Consider the following 19414-nt stretch of genomic DNA (forward strand, 5'->3'; position numbering starts at 1 on the left):
AGGGGATTATCCTGTCAGTGCCTGGTTAAAGATTACATATCATCATGTGTCTTAAAAGGTGAGCTCAGCGTCTCCTGCGGAAGATTTATGTGCAGGAATTGGCATTTTGAACTGTAGAAATAGTCTGTAATGCAGGTTTAGGAGACAGATTAAAATCATATTCTCCCTTTCCATGTTCAGCACCAATCAGGGTTTATCATTTGTTTGGCATAAGGGTACAACGCTGGGGTTTCTTTTCCACAGACCAGCATTATACTGACATCTAGTGGTGCAAAAGAGGAAAGAAAGGTGCAGAAGAAAGGGCCTGTATGCACACAGAACAAGTCAGGTTATCACCAACGTTTGCAGCCAGGATTTAAAGCAACATCATGTAATCGAATTGTGAATTCATCTGTCAAAACAACTGGAAAGCATGCCTGTAAATTCCCCCAGCATTTTAGAAAATGGACATGTTTTACTGTGACTATATTGTCTCCAGTGCAACAGCAAAACTGGCAGGTTTTAACTGGGTGAGAATATTAAACCCAAGTCACCATTAAAACCAGTTCTGGTCCTCGCTGCAGCCATAAATCTGAGGGCTACTATGCGGAGCCTCTCTTTACACAACAGGGAGGCTCTCGGGAGTAATGGCGGCTGTAAATCCACAGAAGCATAAAGTACAACATCCCCCTGCCAAGAAGTGGACCTATAGATCTGGAGTGAAACCAACGATTTTCTGGCTCGTCTTTCGGGTTTTTTTTCCTTTGAGGAAAATTGGCAAAAAGATGAAAACATAAAAAAAAGGAGGTCATACCTGCTGCATATTATTTAGATTAACTTCAACTGAAACAATATTTAATGATACAAACATGGCACAGAAAAACAGCCACATCCAAATTCAGTTTAGCTGAATATCACAAAATTTCAAACAAGCACAAAGGCCTTTTCTCTGCAGCTCCACGTGTATAAATGTGTATAAATGTGTACAGTAGTGTTCTGCAACTTGGCCCCGATTCACACAAAAGCACAGTAGTCCTGATTTTTGTTGCCCACCCGGCCTCACCAACACCCCAGGCATAAACCACCGACCACTCTGTGTCTGCTGACAGAGCCTCGCCAACTGCCTCCATAACAACACAGGATTTATGGTGTGCATTGTAGTAAAAAAAAAAAAAAAAAGGGCCCTCTATTGCTTTTGTTCAATATATAATTTCAGCATTTTAACAAGGCCCTGAAGCCATTAAATCAAACATTACCATATCTTTATGCCGCCAGAAATCCCCAGCAATACATTACAGTGTTTCTGGGCTGAAATGTTTATTGTCTGGTGCTAATTGAAAGCATATTTGACGTCCTCAGAAAAGGCAGCACGTCTTCATGCAAAGCCCTGGGAAGATCTCTCAAAGTCAACACAGAGAGGATGAAAACACGCCTGGCAAGTTTCTGTGAGAACATTTACTTTGGTTAATCCGACGATTGAGGACATAATCCTCTCACTTGACTGGCCCTGGCAAAGAACGGCATGCGATGCCTTGTTTGGCCTGCAGGGGGCAACATTTTCCCGGAATAAAACCTGCAGCTCTCAACAAAGCCCGGGCCGACAAACAATACAGTGGTTTGGTAGAAGCAATATGAAATGGAAAGGGACATGTAATCTATAAAATGGCCCGGGCTGCCTTTTATACTGAGCCATATATCTGAAACGAGCCCAGATTGGGTGTTTCAGGATTAAATTTGACCTCTGAGACAGGCGAGGCGCTTTCATTTCCTGCTTGATAAAAAAAAATATCCATGCATCCATCCAGATGTGACTGAATTCATCACCTTTACAGCATGTACAGCTTTAGATTGAATGCACTGCAGGATGCTATTGATTTCAATACACTTTATGTAGTGAAATAAATGAAAAACGTGGAATAAGAGATGCACCTAATTCATATCCATATCGAGTCATATGTCTAAAATCATATTAAGAGCACTGGAGCCCAGAATGCAGCCTGCCCCTGTAATTGGACCGCATTAGATGGTAATGGTATTCATCCAAGCTGAATTACTAGAAGATGCGAACCCCCCTGATACCCTCCAACATCCACAGAGGACACTAAATTAATTAGAGACCTCTGCCTCTCCTTGTTGTGCCTGCAACGTTGTCTCCAATAAAATAAAAGCAATGCTATCAGGTTAAGTGCATGTGCGTGTGGGCTGTGACTCTGCAGACTGTCCATCTGCAACTGTACAACAGTGTGTGTTTTGTGTGTGTTTGTGCAAGGTTTGGGGTACAGTTCAGGGAGCTCAATAATCTCTTCATTACACCCCCCCCCACACACACACACCCCCTCCCTCCAGTTGCAGCTCTTTGCCTAATCAAAGGGAGCCGGGAGCGGATCTCTGGCTCGCTGCTAAAGCAAACATGAGGGACACAATACACCCTGCGCAGGTTCTTCATTCATAAATAAAACATGCCACTTGGCTTGTTTGTGCGCCCCGTGCGTGTGTGTGTGTGTGTGTGTGTGAGCTCGTCAGCGATCCTGAATTCAAATGAAAGTGTAACATGAGAAGGATTTAGCCGTATGCAACACAAAATTCAAGTGAAGTGCAAAGTCAGCTAAAACACTAAGTGTGCCCTTTTTTCTAAAAAAAAAAGGTCGAAAGAGTGTTTTTAGAGGGAGTGCTATTCAAAGTCTTTAGGATATTAAAGCACCTTCAAGGAGTTTTTAGAAGGTTATGAAAAAGGGTTAAATTAATACTGATGCTTCTATATTAGCTAAACGAGACCATCAGTGGGAAGGCTGACTATTCCAGTAAAGGTGTTTTCAATGTCTGAAACTTGCCGGGGGGGGGGCGGGGGGTAGGTAGGTGTTAGACGAGGAGAAAGCTGCAGAAACATACTTTTGTTTTCACAGAGAGTGATACAATTGACAAATCCACCATTCGGATGAAAGAAATATTAATATGACACACATGACTGATTGGTTGACCATGTTTAAGCTTATAAAAAGAGCTCTTAAAGTTATAAAAAAAAGAAGATTGAAATTCAGGATTTTCTCTGCTGGAAGAAAACAGCAGAGCATATGTTTTGTTACAGAAATAAGGTGGAGTTTAAACAGTGTTTTATGCACCAAAAATCGGCCTCCTGTGTCCCCAAGGGCTCCATCAATTCAATTATCATGGAGAGCCACTACATCAGAGTGTACCACTCCGCTCTTGGACAGCCGCGGGCACTATAGCAAATAATACACACACCCCAGGAATATGCTAAATCATAAGAGTGGCCCATTTATCATTGCCAAGGGAGCCCCCCCCCCCCTCAACACACCCACGCACTCCGAGTCATTCAGTCACACATACACACAAATACGCTGCTGAGAGTGGGCAAAAGAGACGGTGTGGAGATGCGATTTGGGGCCTGGCTGTCAGCGCTCGTCACCCGGTGAATGTGCCGAGCGCTGGGGGGACCCCGTCTCGGCCCTTCGCCCCTGTCCGCCACTGATAAGGGCCAATCTGTGGAGACAGCACCTGAGTCCCCCCCCCCCCCCCCCCCGAACCTCCACGCTGTCACACACACTCCAAACAGCTGTCAGAAACACTCTGTGAAGGTCCCTCAGCGCTGGAGCTCCACGAGGAGCGAGGCTTTTCTCCCTGTCTTTATAAAACGGGAAGCCCCTCGAAGCTTTCCTTTATCTGCTTAACAAAAGATTCAGTCATGAAGGTGCTTCTTATGCTACTTAAAACACTCATAAATCAATGTCAAATAAACCAATACCTCCATCTAATTACCCCAACCTAATTAATCCACGCTTATACTAACAGTGGAGGCCCTGACTCATACATTACACAACTGGAACTCTTAATGCCAATATTCTGCTGACCCTGTTCGGTTTACATGGATGGTCCAACCTGGAAGGCTTTGGTTCCGGGTTTTTTGAGTCATATATTGGAAAACCACAACTCTAAGTCAACTTGGCTAATAAAAAAGTACCAACTAAAGACAACATTTAAGATGCACTTTTGAGAAGCCAGTCTGTTCTGAAATGGCACAGTATGCTACTTCAAGAACAAACTCATTACTATGGTTTATTGTGTCATGTCTTGAGTCTTGAATATTTGGATATATTTTTAAGGTTTCATACCGTTGACAGGCTCAAGACTTAACGATGCTTAAAAACCAAGACTTAACCAATATATTTTAAATCCAAGAGTCCACAGTTCTGCAGCTTCTAGTCATGGAAACCATAATCAAGTAAATGTTCTTTGTGTTTACGGCAAATGAAGTATATCATAGGTGTCACTTTGTTTAAATATAAACTATTATTATTATTGTGGTAGATAAAGGATGGGTATGTAAGGGTCTGTTTATACTTTTGGGTGAGTTTGGCATGGGATCTTGGTTACAGTTAATAAAAAGGGGAACGCTCATTGCAGGTCCTATGCTTATCTCTCCAAAGAAATTGGAATAATACATAAATCTTTGCATGCAGAACAGTCAATGGTACATGCAAATTGACATCACTTAAAGCATTGTGTAGCCAACTTTACAAGCAATCTGGGGATGAGTTTCTTGCCCAAGGAAACTCCATCAATACACAGTACATTATCCCCCTCTACCTACTGAGCCATAGATGCCCCAATATGGATGCCAATATGGACATTACCATTGGGACGGGGTTGTTTCCAGAGTCATTAGCATCTGTATCCAGCTGTTCTCAAAGCATCAAAAGCCAGAGTTAAAACAGTAACAAGCAGACACGTTTATTTTTGCAGGGATGTTTCAAGGCTGAATGACTCAGTACAAAATGACTTGTTCTGAAGGACGTTTGGTCGTCTAGGGAAGCCCGTTTCAAAGTACATTTTCTTTATGCAGTGTTGTAAACTGTGTAACGTACAATCTTGCGGACTGTAGCACATGAGAAATCTGTTTTCATGGACAGAAATAGCTGATTCCTATCTTGGCTCCAGGGCCTATTTAACCATACAGTGCCACCCGTTTCCCACTTAAAATTCACAACGGCTCTATTCTTATCTTAACTTCATTTTCTACATTAAATACTCTGGAGAGATCTGATTTTTAAATAAGTGAGTTACACAATTAAGCCAAGTTCAAGTTAAAAAAACTGTTCCCTTTAGCGTTCATATGCATGCTCCGCTCAGCCATGAAGGAATCAAACGCTGTAATCAACAAAAACCTCCGGGGAGAATAACTGCGTGTGAATTGGACTCATATCTGTTTAAGCTCAGATATCACAGCGCGTCCACAAAAACCCAAAGAAAAATAAATCCAGTTTCTCTCAAAGTCCGATAGTTTATTTTCTCATGTTGTTTAGACAGCCGCTTCCAGTGGTTAAAAATCTTACCCCACTGTTTTAAATGCCTTTTTAATGGCGAGTGCAGCCCCCTCCCTACATTTACAAGCCTGCATGTGCACTCCTGTTTGCTCCCCCCCCCCCCCACCCCAACAGGAAAGCCGGCATCCTGCCCCTGATGGACTTGGATTACACCTCGGAGTGGCATCAAACGAGAGTGTGAGACAGAGAGCAGCTCTGCCTTGCACCACGCCTCTGGGTTTTTCTCTTTTTTTTTGGGTGTGAGGAATTCCAGAGAAAACCTACAGCAGCGACAAGGCCGTGAATGAGCGGTTTGACTCCAGACAGACAGGGCAGGCTTGTTGGAAGGGAACTGAATAAACCATGACCTGTGCTCTGTAAAACACCTAACGGGAAAGCCACTGTTTGTCTTGTAAGAGTTTTAAAGGGAGAGGGCCAAAAGAATCACGTCCTTTTAGAGCTGTTTGAATCATTTCTACCTTCCCAGTGCAGATTCTGATACCTTAACGTGAGTATCCCTCTGATACCAGTGCAATGAAAAAACAAATACACATTAGAATTTACAACAAAATGCTTCTAAGGAGCTTCCAGTGAAGCCAACGTATAGGCAAAAAGGACTTCTGGCCAAGTATTTGTCTTCCATGTGTTGCCATGTTTACAGTGCAACGACAAGATTCTACATTTTCTATGTATAATCAGAAGAAGTCATGAAATATATTGTTGCTATGAATGAATGAATGAATGAATTGGCAAAGCCTCAGATAAATAATACAGGATAGCAGATACACAGTATCCGACGCTGCAGTTTAGGCAGTATTGGTGTTTCAGATACAGGTATTGATATTGGATCAACTCCATGTCCAAGCCTTGATATGAAGTTCAAGTACAGAGATTTGTCTTTGGAGAGACAGACCTAGCGGTTGTTGGACAGTATCCTTTCAAACCAATGCATCTTGTGTGGCCATATTTGTGGTCAACCTCTGTGCACATGCTGCGGCTCAAACCCTGATTTGCCCTGCAAATTATCCACAAAAAAAAGGTTCATGCATATCTCCCAAAAGATCCATAACAAAAGAGTGTTGTGCTGCAGCAGAGCCAGTAGTCGTCATGTTTCCCAACAGGAGACCCAATTAAAACACACGCTCCCCAGTAAAGTGTGTTGTTAATTCTTGTTTCATTTACACTCAGGGGTGTGTAACTGCAAGGGAGACCTTGAGGCTTACAATTGCAGCAGTGTGTACCACCATAAAGATACTGCTTGCATTCTTTCCCAACACAAAGCGGGAGTAATATTGCAGCAAGACACCTCCCCGCGGAGCAGAAGCTGTTGTGCAATGGTTGGCTCGATGTTTCTGTGATTGTGTTTCACCAAAGACACTAATGGATGTAGGGACGGAAGACCAAAAGGCTGCTAAAGAGAGGCATCAGATACAGAGCCACTTCAAAAAGTCTGGGGCTTTAATCTGTCTCTTTGAGTTAGTCCCTTGGCAGGCAAAGATTTGTGGGTTGGGGGAGGCGAATGGGCACAGGAGTGGGCGTCAGGGTATGGGGTGTGGGGGTTTTGTGGGGCACAGGCTAGTTCCCTCTTCACACCGCCAGCACTTTGACAATTATCTCCTTGATGCAGCAGTCTCTTTTTCAGCCCCATAGAAGAACCGTGCCTGAGCTCCGAAGCCTCCCAGGAATGCCGGAGAGAGAGAGTGAGGGGACTCCAGCGGGGATTATCCCAATTTCAAATGGAGCTTAGTGATATCCCCCCTCCTCCTTTTTTTTTTTTTTTTTTTTTTTCTTCCCCCTTCTCACCCTCCTCCTGTCTGGCACAGATAACTCATCCCTCCCTCTCTCTCTCTCTCTCTCTCTCTCTCTACCCTGTGCATGCGCAGACACAATTCAAATACACACCCCTCTAAAGTAATAATTAGCATGTCAACCACTCGTGTGAGTCTCATAGACGAGCCTTTGGTCGAGTCTCACGGCATAGAGGAGGATGCATTATTCTTGGGACACTTTAAGGTCAGACGATGGGAGGCTGGTGTTACAGGAGGACACTGACACAAGGAGGTGCAAACAAATAGTGACTTGTGTTATGAACACATAGTTATCGAGAAATATAACAAAAGTCCGTAAATGGAATCACAAAGTGGAAGTGGATATGTGATATTTGTGTATTGGGATATGTCGTTTGGTGCAGTGCAAACTATCGTTCTTACACTGATACAAACCCAAACAATGGCATAAAGGCTGAAAAACAACACAATGCATGTCTCTTGGCAAAAGAATGCTGCTATGACTCATCGTGTTGCACGTTTGACTCAACTCGTCCCATGGACTTTGGGACTCCACATACTGGGTCACCTTCTGAGCCAAACTTGGAAGACGGCGCTCTACTTGACAGCTTGATTCTCGACCCTGTGCGCGTGTCACTATTTCTGAAAAATGGAGTCTGCGCCATTTGCTTTGACCTCTCTCTGACAGCCGGAAGAGACAAATAAACCTGCAAAGCGAAAACCAAAGTGCAGGATGACTTCCTGTCAAAACTCTTGATGGACGACTTATCTGTCTCACCCTTGAATTCAACACCTTTAAAATGGACTTCCAATAAGTCAGTTTGACATAAAGATTGAGTTCTTTTTTTCTCTGGAGTATGTGAACCAAACTACAGGTGTGAAAGTGACCTTAACTGATCACATTAGACGTGTTTATTATCGGCTTCACTCCATTCATCTCCAGCTGCTCACATGACTGATTGTCTCACAGTGATATGGAGGGTCCCTTGGAGGATGCATGCATTCATTTCATCTGCAGTATTTCTGCCAGCTGTGGAAATCAATACTGAACCCTCTTGTTCCCTATATGCATCGATACCTGGAATTGCAGGACTGGGAAAGTCACAGAAAGGTCAGAAATGGGGGGAGAGTGGACTTCTACTTCAAGACAGGTTAAGCTAAACAAAGATAGGGATCTCTGTTTGCTTGTATCTGACTTTAAATCTGAATTAGTTGCAGTGATATTCAATGTTTACATTCATGATTTCATGTCAAAGTAATTTTCCACATGAAGAACCAATCACATGGCAGATTCCCTTTAAAATCAGCCCAGAACGTAGCATTTCTCTGGTACTGTGTCTAAAAATAACCTTCGATGACAGCAAGAATGCTGCGCTGAAGTGCCCTTGAGCTTCATCTGAACCCTCGCCCAGCTCGGGGGGGTGCTCTGTTCCGACTCTGACCCCGTCATCTGACCTGCTACACTGGGAGGGGGAAGCGGGCAGAGAAAACAAGAATTCCTTCTTCAGGGATCAATAGAGAATCAGACAAAATAGTGTGAAAATCTCGCAGTGAATCAGCCCCTTTGCGCGCTGTAGCTCTGGGCCTGCTGCCATGAAGAGAATCAGAGGCGTCACTGGGGTGCAGTCAAACAGCTGAGCCTGTGGTTAGAGCCTCTGCACGGAGGCTGCAATCAGCTGAGCTCGGCTTCATCACGTGGTTTCACTCTCTGACCTCCCTGAGACACAACAACTGGAGGCACTCGGACAAATATGCAAACAGAAATGTGCAACTGTGGTCACATTCAGAGGCAGATTTCTACCTCCTGAACTCTTTCCCTTTGCTTACACAAGTCCTCGTTCAAAAACGCAGTGAAATGGAATCTCTGCAGTTTCTTTTTAAGCTTAGAACAATGCAGTGTTGACAGGTTAAGCCCCGGCTGCAGCTTTGTCATGTTACCCAACCTCACCATGCTTCTGGATACTTGTTAATCCTGCAGAATGACTGAAACGTATCCAAACTGCTGCTGACATCGTATGAACAAACATGTCACCCCATTGAAAAAAAAATCAATACATGCAAAGAGTGCATTGAATGCTTCAGTTTCATTTACTTACTTTTTGATCAGATGTTCCTGACTTTAAACTTTGTGCACAGTTATGATACATCTTAACCGCCTATTTGGTTTCATCCCTTCATTTAGAAATGGGCTGCAATTATTGCAATTAAATTGCAGATAATTCCCAAACAGCTTTGCAAACCACAGCTATTACAAATGGATGTTAGCCAGAGAAACAGCTCCTGTTTTTGCAGATAACTATGCAACAATGGCTTAACAGGTTGGTATGTTTAAGTTCAATTTAAGCTGTAGACGTGAAGGGCGTTTTGCAAGTGAAGTTATCACCATGTTCTGTGTGTGCAGCTTGTAAAATAAGACCAAACAAGTGTTGTATAAGACTGACTTCCTCTTGTTTGTAGCTCTCTTCTAAACGGCCACGACCCAGTAAAACAAGGCCGAATTGTAAACCCGGCCATTGAATTCTTTGGACTTATGCAGAATAGCTGAATATATTTCCAGCTTGATTTCTCCAGTACTGTCTCTTTTAAGAGCCACTGATGAAGTGTCGAGACGGCGAAGTTCGGCTCTGGCCGGTGTGGCGGCTTGGCAGGGCTTTACAGCTTGTTTGTGGGTGTGTGTGTGAAGTGAGCATACTGAGGCTCTTCTGGCTTTGCACAGATTATAGGGGATGGGTAGCCCGCGCTGTACTTTACCATTGTTCCTTCGCTCTTGCTCCGTGCGACTTCCCTCTGCAGGCGAGCCACGGCCAGCTTTTCTCTAAACGGAGGGGAAGGAAGAGAGAAAATGTGGGTGAGTCATTGTGAAGTGGGCGACACGGGTCAGGTCCCACTGACACAGGCATTTTGCATTTCAGTGACACATATACTTCTGGAGTTATGCACTAAATTGAAGCTTCTTTACTAAAAAAAACAAAAGAAATAAATCATCAGGTTTCAAATGAAAGGTTGAGTTCAAGTCAACACTCTTGCATTTCATCTTGGTCTATCGTTTGCAGCAGGAAACAGATCAGCAGATAACACACACACACACACACATTTACGCGAACTCGCTAAGGAGACTGGGTCATCCTAACCACACAAAAAAACCTGAGCGCTTGCAGATCTGTCCGGACAAAAATAGCTCAGGAGGAAACAAAAAGCAGGGCATCCTCACTCCTAACAGACTCTCCCTCCCTCACACAGAAACGCACACACACAAATACACACACGTGAAACGGGCTAAACAAAGAAATTGACTGTGCGCGTCCCAATCCATTTCCCACGTGAGGAGAGGAGGGCATTCCTGACTGTAATGGGATAAACCTTGGCACACAAGCGCGGATAATAAAGAAGCCTGTTTTACGGCCTCTCCTGAGGTATCACAACAAGTGAGGCAGCGCTGCAGGAAAACCCAGCCTGACAGTCAGAGACGAGAAAAAGAAACACGGTATTTGTTGAAAGCTCGACAGTCTGCGAGTGTTTTCATCCGAAGGGTTTGAAAGAACAACAAATGTGCTGCAGAGGAGAAAGTTACCACGTGTTTGAACGGTCACAGTCTGCTGGTTTTGAGCTCTGAACTCAATCATTCTCACGTCAAACATGTATTAGCGTTCATAGAGACATGTAAATAGGATGCACTAGATGTTATTTAACAGGTGGACACGAGGTACACGACCCCCGCATACATTGCACCAAAACCGTATCGTAATCCAAATATTGTGTCATAAACGTATCATGACTTGCGGGTACTGTTACATCCCTACTCATGATTTTCGTTGAAACTATTGGTCAGATGAGCAGTAGCATTGTAGCGTCCCAACCTGAGCACTGGCCTCAGTTTGAAGGCTTACTGTGTCACGTCACTAATTGGGCTGATTAATGCATTAACAAGCAAAAATGAAGGATAATATAAAGGCAGTGGTTCTCAACTCGTCTGGCATCAGGACCCGCCTCCAATTCCTCTGTAAACCACGCGACCCAATAACACTGCGACCCACTTCTGGGTCCTGATCCACCAGTTGAAAACCACTGATTAAGGTGCATCTCCAAAAGAGGAAATATATACGAGGTAAACATGTTTATTAAAAGTAAAACATTCAACCTTTAAAATAAATGAAGAAGAGAACCCGCGGGAAATAGGAAACTCCAATATTAAATTAGGACATGTATTGGGTATGACAGGAGAGTTGAGTTGTTTTTGTGAAAGTATTCTTCTAAGTTCACAACAAAGCATCACACAGCACGCCAAGCCACCTACTAACGCACCATGGGAGCTAATAAAGGAGTGTGTACAGCAGACAGCCACAAGTCATCACAATCACCTGCACATTTCTCACATTTCTTTAGTGGAGCAGACACCCAAAGCTCACATCTCACCCCCACAAAAATAACATCATGACTAACGTCTCTGACAAGACATCATTGTTTCTGAGCGGCTTACCTGCCGGGAAAATTCCCCCCCCCCCTGTGATTAAGAGCCAGCCGTGGGAGACGTATGTTTGATGGATGAATCCGCCGTCTGGACCCGAGCTATACGATAACGCTGCCTCTGCTGCGAGATTCAGACATGTCTTAGCTCTGCTCGTTCCCTCTCAAGGGGGCAGGCTGAGCGAGCCGGGATTGTGAAAGACACGTTGCGGCGGTGACAAATCCGGGAGGAAGTGGAGCAAAGTGCCGTGAGACAAGGAGGTGTGTTTGGGTGTGTTTTAATGTTTGTATTTGTTTGGTTATTAATCAGGGTGTGGGACAACGACCCATTAAAGTTCAGCTGTTATTTATGTTTCGATCACTCATAAATATGTGAGAAAGTGTGACTGCACTTGAACTTGACTCATGTTCCAGTTAAACATGTGTCTCTTTCTATTACAACATTACGCTTGAAGGCATTACACTACCTTATAAAAAACATTTTAAAAAAAGAAATGTCTCTGGAAGTCCTCACTCCAGATATTGTTTTGTTAAACACGAGCGGCCTGGCATTCCTCCAGTCTGTGTTATGGCTGAGCGTCAGGCCTGTAAGGGGTTAAGTTTCAGCACACTTATGCACAGGCATGTTCCAGGAGCAACCGAGCATGAGCCAACTGCGCCCGGAGAAAATCATCACCAAATATAGAGCAATTTGACATTCTGAGTTGAAACGTAATTATAGTAACCGGCACAAGCAGCAGCAGTCAAAAACAGAGTAGTGAAAGCAGCTGAGTGCTCACCGGCAACATTTGGATCCAATTGGCGCTGACGTCGGTTTATAAAGTCGATTTGAACGGCGTTCAAGCGCACATGAAAGTAATCTCTAATCCGCTATGTAATAAATGTTTGGAGTTACATATTCTGCTCTGAGTTTTTTCCTTTTTTCTGTATTTCAATCCCGGTTAAATTGAGGCATTTTGCCAAACGCCCGCTTCATAGACTGTTGCCAGATGTGTTTACTCGTCCAACTTAGCAAGACTCTGCTGTGTCAGGATTTTAGCTCTCGTAGAAGAAAGTTATCAGCGATGCAAAGAGGCTAAAACCTGGACTTGAGAAACAGCACTACTGACAAACCCAACTGGATGATTGGAGAGAAACTGCCATAACCGAAAATAATCGCTGTCCATGAGGCTAAGTCTCTTTTGGCAAATACATTACTGTGTTCGAAATAAACGGTCAAATAGTTGATGAAAGCAAGGAAACGGCAGCTACACTGGCGCTGTTACCAAATGTGAATGGGACAGTTTGGAAAAGGCTCACTTTTAAATGTCTGAAAATGAAAACCAGCTAATTTAGACGAGGTTGTATCCAGAATTAGCACCAGAAAAAGTCCCCATAAAACCAGGATAAACAACCAATTGGGAAGTGGACAACATCTGTTTGTCCCAGTCTTAATGAGCGGTTGCCAAAATTCAAAACAGAACCAATTTGAGTGTACTTTTCACTTGTGTCTCAAGGTCAAATCACCTGTTATGTTTGTATCAGTCTCTCATTGCAAAGGAAAACTGTTTTCACCCAACTACGGCAAGTACGGTAGGTCAAATTTAAAACATGGGAGTTCAAAGGATGCTGATGACATGCATGACAAAAAGGAAGAATTGTTTCCCCAGTGACAGGAAGTTCTGGATAAATTAAGCTGATAACAATGCACTGTATATACTCACTCTATACGCCTAGCACACTGTATATATTTCACACTTGACTGTGACTAAATGGGAATTATTTCAGGCTACAGCCCAGTGCCTTTCGGCTGTACATCCGAGCATGTGATGAAAGCCCAAGCTGACAGTTGACCGTGTATACATACATTCCCCCTCCTCCACCCCCTCCTCCTCCACCGCTGTTTTTCTCTCTCTTTAAGCATCAACATAAAGCTCGGCTGAGTAAATTCCAGCAGCCAATCAGGAGCAGTGTCTACGTGGACCTCAAGCAGTTCCCACTGACCTGGAATCACCTGAAAGCAGCAGAGGCCTTAGTGGTGGGGAGGGAGCCCTGCTGAGACTCGGAGCGGAGGGCCAAACCAGCTGTGTGCTCTGCAGTTAATGTTTCCGTACGCTAATAAAATGAACACGGTGAAAGGTTGCAGAGGAGGGACAACCGCAGCGACAATGCACACTGCTGTAGTCGTGCAAGAACCTCAGGATTACATGCTCATCAGCGTGCACCTCTGTGGCCAATGAATGACGCCACAAAAGGCCTCGTTTTCAAGCTAAAGGTCGAATGGGCTGATTTAAATGGAAAGAGAAGTGCTCCACATAGCTGGAAGTTCAAACAGCACCGTTTGCGTCACGCAACAACCAACTTTAAGCGCTTACATCACAATTAAAGCTGGAATTTAAGGTCAAAACTCATCGATTGAACATTTGATAAAATGCTCTTTATTTCAGTCCCAATAAAAGACATACTTTACGGATATCAATTCAGGTTTTACCATCGCTTCAGCAATGGAATAAGGTCCCTAAACACTACGTTTCAAGTCCCACAACCCATGCAGGCACATGGGTTGTTTGTTCCTGTTCTCTTAGTACAACCAAGAATGTGTAAACTTGCGCCCCAATAAATAGCAGACTGAGACGTCCTCATACTGACGCACGTCGGTAGGACAAACTGACAAATAGTGTTGCTAGTCTAAGGCACCAAAACTACTTTGCAATAACTGAGATATGATTAAGTTAATAATAGAGCACTGGTTATAATAGAAACAATGACATGTAACTGTGTGATTGTACAAAGTTTCTTGCACAGATTAATAAACTGAGTGATTCTTGGTGGTGATAGTCTCCACGTTGGAGCCCCTGCTTGCATAAGCATTGAAGTCCCCGTCCCCCCCGTCCCCCCCTCAATTCTGGGTTGACACCATCTGCTGTCCACCCACACAGATTTTGCACACCTCACATCTTTTCCTCTCCTTTCTCATGCATCAAAAGCTCTACATCCTTTCCACACCACCAAGTGATCATGACACCAGCCTTGCTTCATTCACAGCAGATCCACCATGGCTTCCCCCACAAATCACCCCCCCCCCCCCCCCCCCCCTCCCTCCCTCCCCTGCTCAGACACTGTGTAAACCCCGCTCACGCTTCTCCCCTCCTGCTCACGTTGAGACAACGCGCCAACTGTTTGCTCCATGGCAGCGGCGGCAGCATGCAAAGACACGATCTGTCAGGGCCGAGGGCGGATCAATCAGAGCGAGAGCGTTTTTGCCAACCTGAGCTGACATGTTGGACACCGTGAGCTTTGAAGTGCATTGTGGGAGGCAGCTGTGTTGTCAGCGCTGCTATCAGGGCTCCTGCATACAGGTGGTGTAATCTATTGTACTTTGTTTGCTGTTAAGCACATAATGAAAGAGAAAGAAAGTGCTGTGTGCTGCTGTTTCCCTCACAGTACTGTTCACCACCTTATTATCAAAGTGGGTAATCTCTCGTCTGATTTTTTTACTCATTAAACACCACAAAAATGCTCCAGCAGTTACTCACACTGACATCAGGATGTATAAAAGATGCATAAATATAAGCCATCTCTCCAATATTGTCACCAGGTCTTACAGGCAGCTAAACATCTCAATCGTTCTGAACCACAAATGTACACAGAGCAGCCGGGAGGGATGCAGAAATGTTTGGATGAGCACAGCGCTGCCATGCATTTATGTATTAGCGTCTGCACTCCTGCTGGGTTAAGAGCCCAGATATGCACGCAATCTCCGTGGCACACAGAGGGCATCCTGTTCAGATACGAAGCCTGAGTTTTGGCCCCCCGACTCCGGACCGGTCATTCCCATCCTTAATCCTCCTCCAGCTCTGTTATGTAACCTCCTGCACCCATCCAGAATTTCAGGCCAGCCTCCAGCGGCGGGACAATGAGCTTACCGAGCCGTTTGATAAGTTATAACATCCAACTCAGCCTCAAAGGATAACAGAGTAGCAACTGCCAGGAGGATGGAGACAAGATGGGATTGAAAAATTGTCAAGTTGGGACTAAAAAAAATAAAAAATCAAAGTGTGTTCTTTTACTTCTAAAGAATGTGGTATTTTTAAAGCTCACCTAAGTCAAATGTTGCAAACAAGAAAGCAGCTTGCACATGACTCTTGTTTTGTCTTTTTAATCTTTTTCATGAAATGTTTCAAACTCTTATTCTTCAGATTTGTGTATGAAAAGATAGGAACTGTTTGTTTATTTTCTTCATATGTTCGTGTCTTTTTGCCCCATCTCTCCATCATGCATCCCTCGCTTTAAACTTCACATTTACATCATCGAAGTGTTGTTTTCTTAAGATGTTAATGAGCCTCTCTGAAGCCTCGATGGCATCAAAATCAGCTTCAGCCCTTCAGTATAAACACATCATCTGTTCCAGGCATCTGAGGGGCGGGGCTCCCACATCTGTGACCGTTCAATCAGTCCCGATGCATTAAGCAGCTCCAATCAATCACCAACGAGCTCCAGCGTCGGTGCGCAACACCGGGCCTGACCTGCGCCCGTTCCCACAGCTGGTTCCTGACCTTGTGTCTCCCGCCTCAGGACCCCGTCTGCAACGGAGGGCGGCGGAAAAAAAACAGGAGCCACATGTCAGCACCTTACACGCCCAGACCAACCACCCATCCACCCTTCCAGCCAGCCAGCCAGGCACAATGAGCCTTACCTCACCACGGCAGACCATCAATTATTGACGAGGTGAAATGTGATGAGGTTCTGCTGTGTGCACACACAAAGAACACACGCCTCTCCATGCCGCCATGTGGCCTTGAGATGTCTCTACTGTACAAAGAGGGACAAAAGAAGCTGATGTTTTTCTCCTTGCAGGATATGTGACTGTTGGGTCAGTCTACCTGCACATGCTGTACAACTTACCAAATAAGGATATCATCGCTAACATTTCTACATAATTGCAGTTGTGCACAGAAATCTGTTAACCCAACCACAATTGCCTAAAAAGCAACAAAAATGTGGGTCATCTAAACACCCAGACTTAGCTCCACCCTCTTCCTCTAGATGTATGGAACTATGTATTTGTTTGAACACGTGTGCAGCAGTAATGCGGTCAAACGGGTTGAGATGTTCGTGATTAGCCAGATTTATCCAAAGTCAACAACATGTTGAATGCTTCGGGGTTGTTTATGCTTTCCCTCTGCGATAAGATCTCGCCCCTTGGAGAGTTTCAGCTCTGGAGAGCTTAATTACACTGCTGCAACTTCACAGCACTGACCTATATTGTTACTTTTTTTTGACAGGCGCGTAAGACTGACGGGTTCAATGACAAGTGTGGAATGATAAGTCTTTGCACAACATGAAAGTGAGGGCGAAGATTTAAATGCATCAATTTGTAGGTCAGGTTCAGATCAAGTGAGCGTTGCTGCATCTTCAAACTTCTGAAGCAGCAAAAATCAGACACGAGAATTCCTCCGAGACTTCTTCTGAGCTCGGAGAAATGCGCTCGCCAACCGTGGATTACCCCTGCCTGACTGTCTGTCTCCCTAAATGTTTTCTTATTCTTTGAGCGGAGCCTGACCTCGATTGTTTCCAAGCCACAGACGCATTCCTGTCCAGACGAAACGAAACATTGCGGATGAGCAGATGTGCTTTAAAAATGGCCGAAGCACCCGCCCGCCTGCATGCCTGTCTGTCTGTCTGTCTGTCTGTCTGTCCGCCAGCCGGGTTTACTCACCAGCAGCGGCTCATGAAAGAAACGAGGGCCAAGACACAAGGGGGCAACTCATGAACACATGCATGAACACACATGTACAAACACACTGGAAAGGATCAGCAGAGACATGCACACACACTTGCACAATTTTGAATCTTTTATGTCCAAATCATAAAAGAGAGATGACTTCAAACTGAAGAGATGTGCTGTTGCTGAACCTGAACAGGCACAGATATGAAGGAGAACAAAGATATGTTGAGACAAAACAAGAGAAAGAGATCTCCCCAAAAGGCAAGGAAAACCCCTCTCAGACGAACACTGTTTTGACACCGAGCTTATCAAAGGCATTCCCAACCACACGCTCGCATTCCAACAGGTAATAATGTTGTGCGTCTGTGTATTCTAAGTCTTTCCAATGATGCTTGTCTAGCACATAATTGAGTTTAAGTGAAGCACGCTTCCCACTGGACTACAATTACCCCGTGATTTAGGAGTTTTCCAGTGTTTTGCTAGGTGCTTTCACACAGGACAAACAAGGCCTGCTTTTTCTTATTCTGGATTTTTTTTGGGGGATATTTAGCCAAAATGTCTCAGTAGATAAGTGAAAAAGAAAAAAGTCAACAGAGGAAAAGTTGCTGGAGAGTAGTCAGACAAAGCCTCCCCAGTTGGCCATATTCAACATGTTGTGATAGGTTGGTGTTTTGGATGGTCTCATAAGCACCTCCCTTATCAATGAACAAGGCTTGTATGGGCATCTGAAGACCTCAGAGGGTAAACAGTAGGTCATATGAAAATACTGAATCTTGGAAATGTAAAGTGCTACTAAAATTAGCAGATTGGTTGGTAAAACTTCATGGCAGGTGTTGGTTTAGGACCTCCTTAGAATAATTGGAAGTATTTGGAGGGGTACCATACCATACATAAAATGGTGTAATGACTAACACAATAAACATGCTAGTTGTCAAAAACAAGGTGCTAAAATTGGATGATTGGATGGATGGATGGATAAAATGTAATGCTATGACGTAGTCAGTAGTAAAAGAAGCACGTGCATACTTTATGTAAATCAAACTTTTCATCCATTGTTCTATTTTACACACCCTGGCCGACCTGGGCTAGAGTAATTGGGGGACAGGGGACTCGCGTTCACTACTGTACTGTTATACTAGATGCTTCTGCTGACTCATGGAGACTGTGCAAAGGCTGCTGGGTGTTTTACAGTGGCTGTCAACACATCGTTTTCAGAGACGCAGGGCAAACAGAAGCCCTTTACAGAATGCAGACAAATGGCTTGTTCGCATACAATAGAAACAAAAAGTACGGTAAATAGGAGCACTCGAACCACAGCTCTGCCATTTCAACCCACCCTGGGGTGCTTATATCTTTGTGAGTTACTAGGCAGCTGTTTCAGGCGACTCGTTAAATTGAGATTCAACTTAATACTTCCAGACCATTAGGAGAAATACATGCTTATGGGGGCAAATCCAGATACTGTGGGATAGAGAGGGATAAAGATATACTCCATGTTCTTTCAGATGTCTCTGGATTATTGCCATAGCATCCTTGTTCTTGCACTCTGGCATGCTGGTAATAAAGTCATTAAAAGTCACTGCACTCTTTGTAATTCACTCTAAGTAAAGAGTTGCACCAAATGGCCCAAAGAGAATAAATAAAACGAGCGAGGTGTTTAGAAAAGAGTTTTACTGCATGCAAATGAAGCCTCTCCAGCAGTCTCTCTTTCTCTTTCCTTTCCAGCTGCACCAACACCTCAAACCACTGGACGAGGTCCTGCAAAGTTTTCTCCCGCTATTACCCCGTGATTTACAGCCGTGATAGTGGGGAGCTGAAGTTTTGTTGACATTCCCCGCCCCGCACAACCTCAAATACGACACTGGCCCCCTTTTCCAGAGCTCGTAAACGGCCTGCTCCGTTGAAAGCGTCGCCGTGACAAGGAAAGATATATGAAAGAAGAGGGAACGCTCCCAAAAGCGAGTTTTCCAGTGCTTTGATGTGAAGACTTGTGAGATGCATGCTACTTTGAAAGTGTGTCAGCAGGAAGTCTGTGTCTAGTAAACAAGGGCAACATCATATTATCTTGTACAATGTTGGCATGTAGGACTATGACCTAAAAAACTAATCCAATTTCAGGATTTCCCCCCCCCCCCCCCCGAAAGGACTGAAACACT

At 44.3% G+C, this 19414-nt stretch overlaps 1 protein-coding gene across 3 annotated transcripts in view; it reads right to left on the reverse strand.

The window, feature by feature from the left end:
* LOC132959274 (nck-associated protein 5-like) overlaps positions 1 to 19414 on the reverse strand; it is a 124072-nt gene that overhangs the window by 51793 nt on the left and 52865 nt on the right. For all 3 annotated transcript variants that reach the window (XM_061032158.1, XM_061032159.1, XM_061032160.1), the window contains one exon: positions 9839 to 9902. In XM_061032158.1, coding sequence (XP_060888141.1) covers positions 9839 to 9902 — 64 coding nt within the window. The remainder of the gene's footprint in view (positions 1 to 9838; positions 9903 to 19414) is intronic.

The sequence above is a fragment of the Labrus mixtus genome, chromosome 24 (assembly GCF_963584025.1).
Source record: "Labrus mixtus chromosome 24, fLabMix1.1, whole genome shotgun sequence".
In the NCBI taxonomy this organism is placed as follows: Eukaryota; Metazoa; Chordata; class Actinopteri; order Labriformes; family Labridae; genus Labrus; species Labrus mixtus.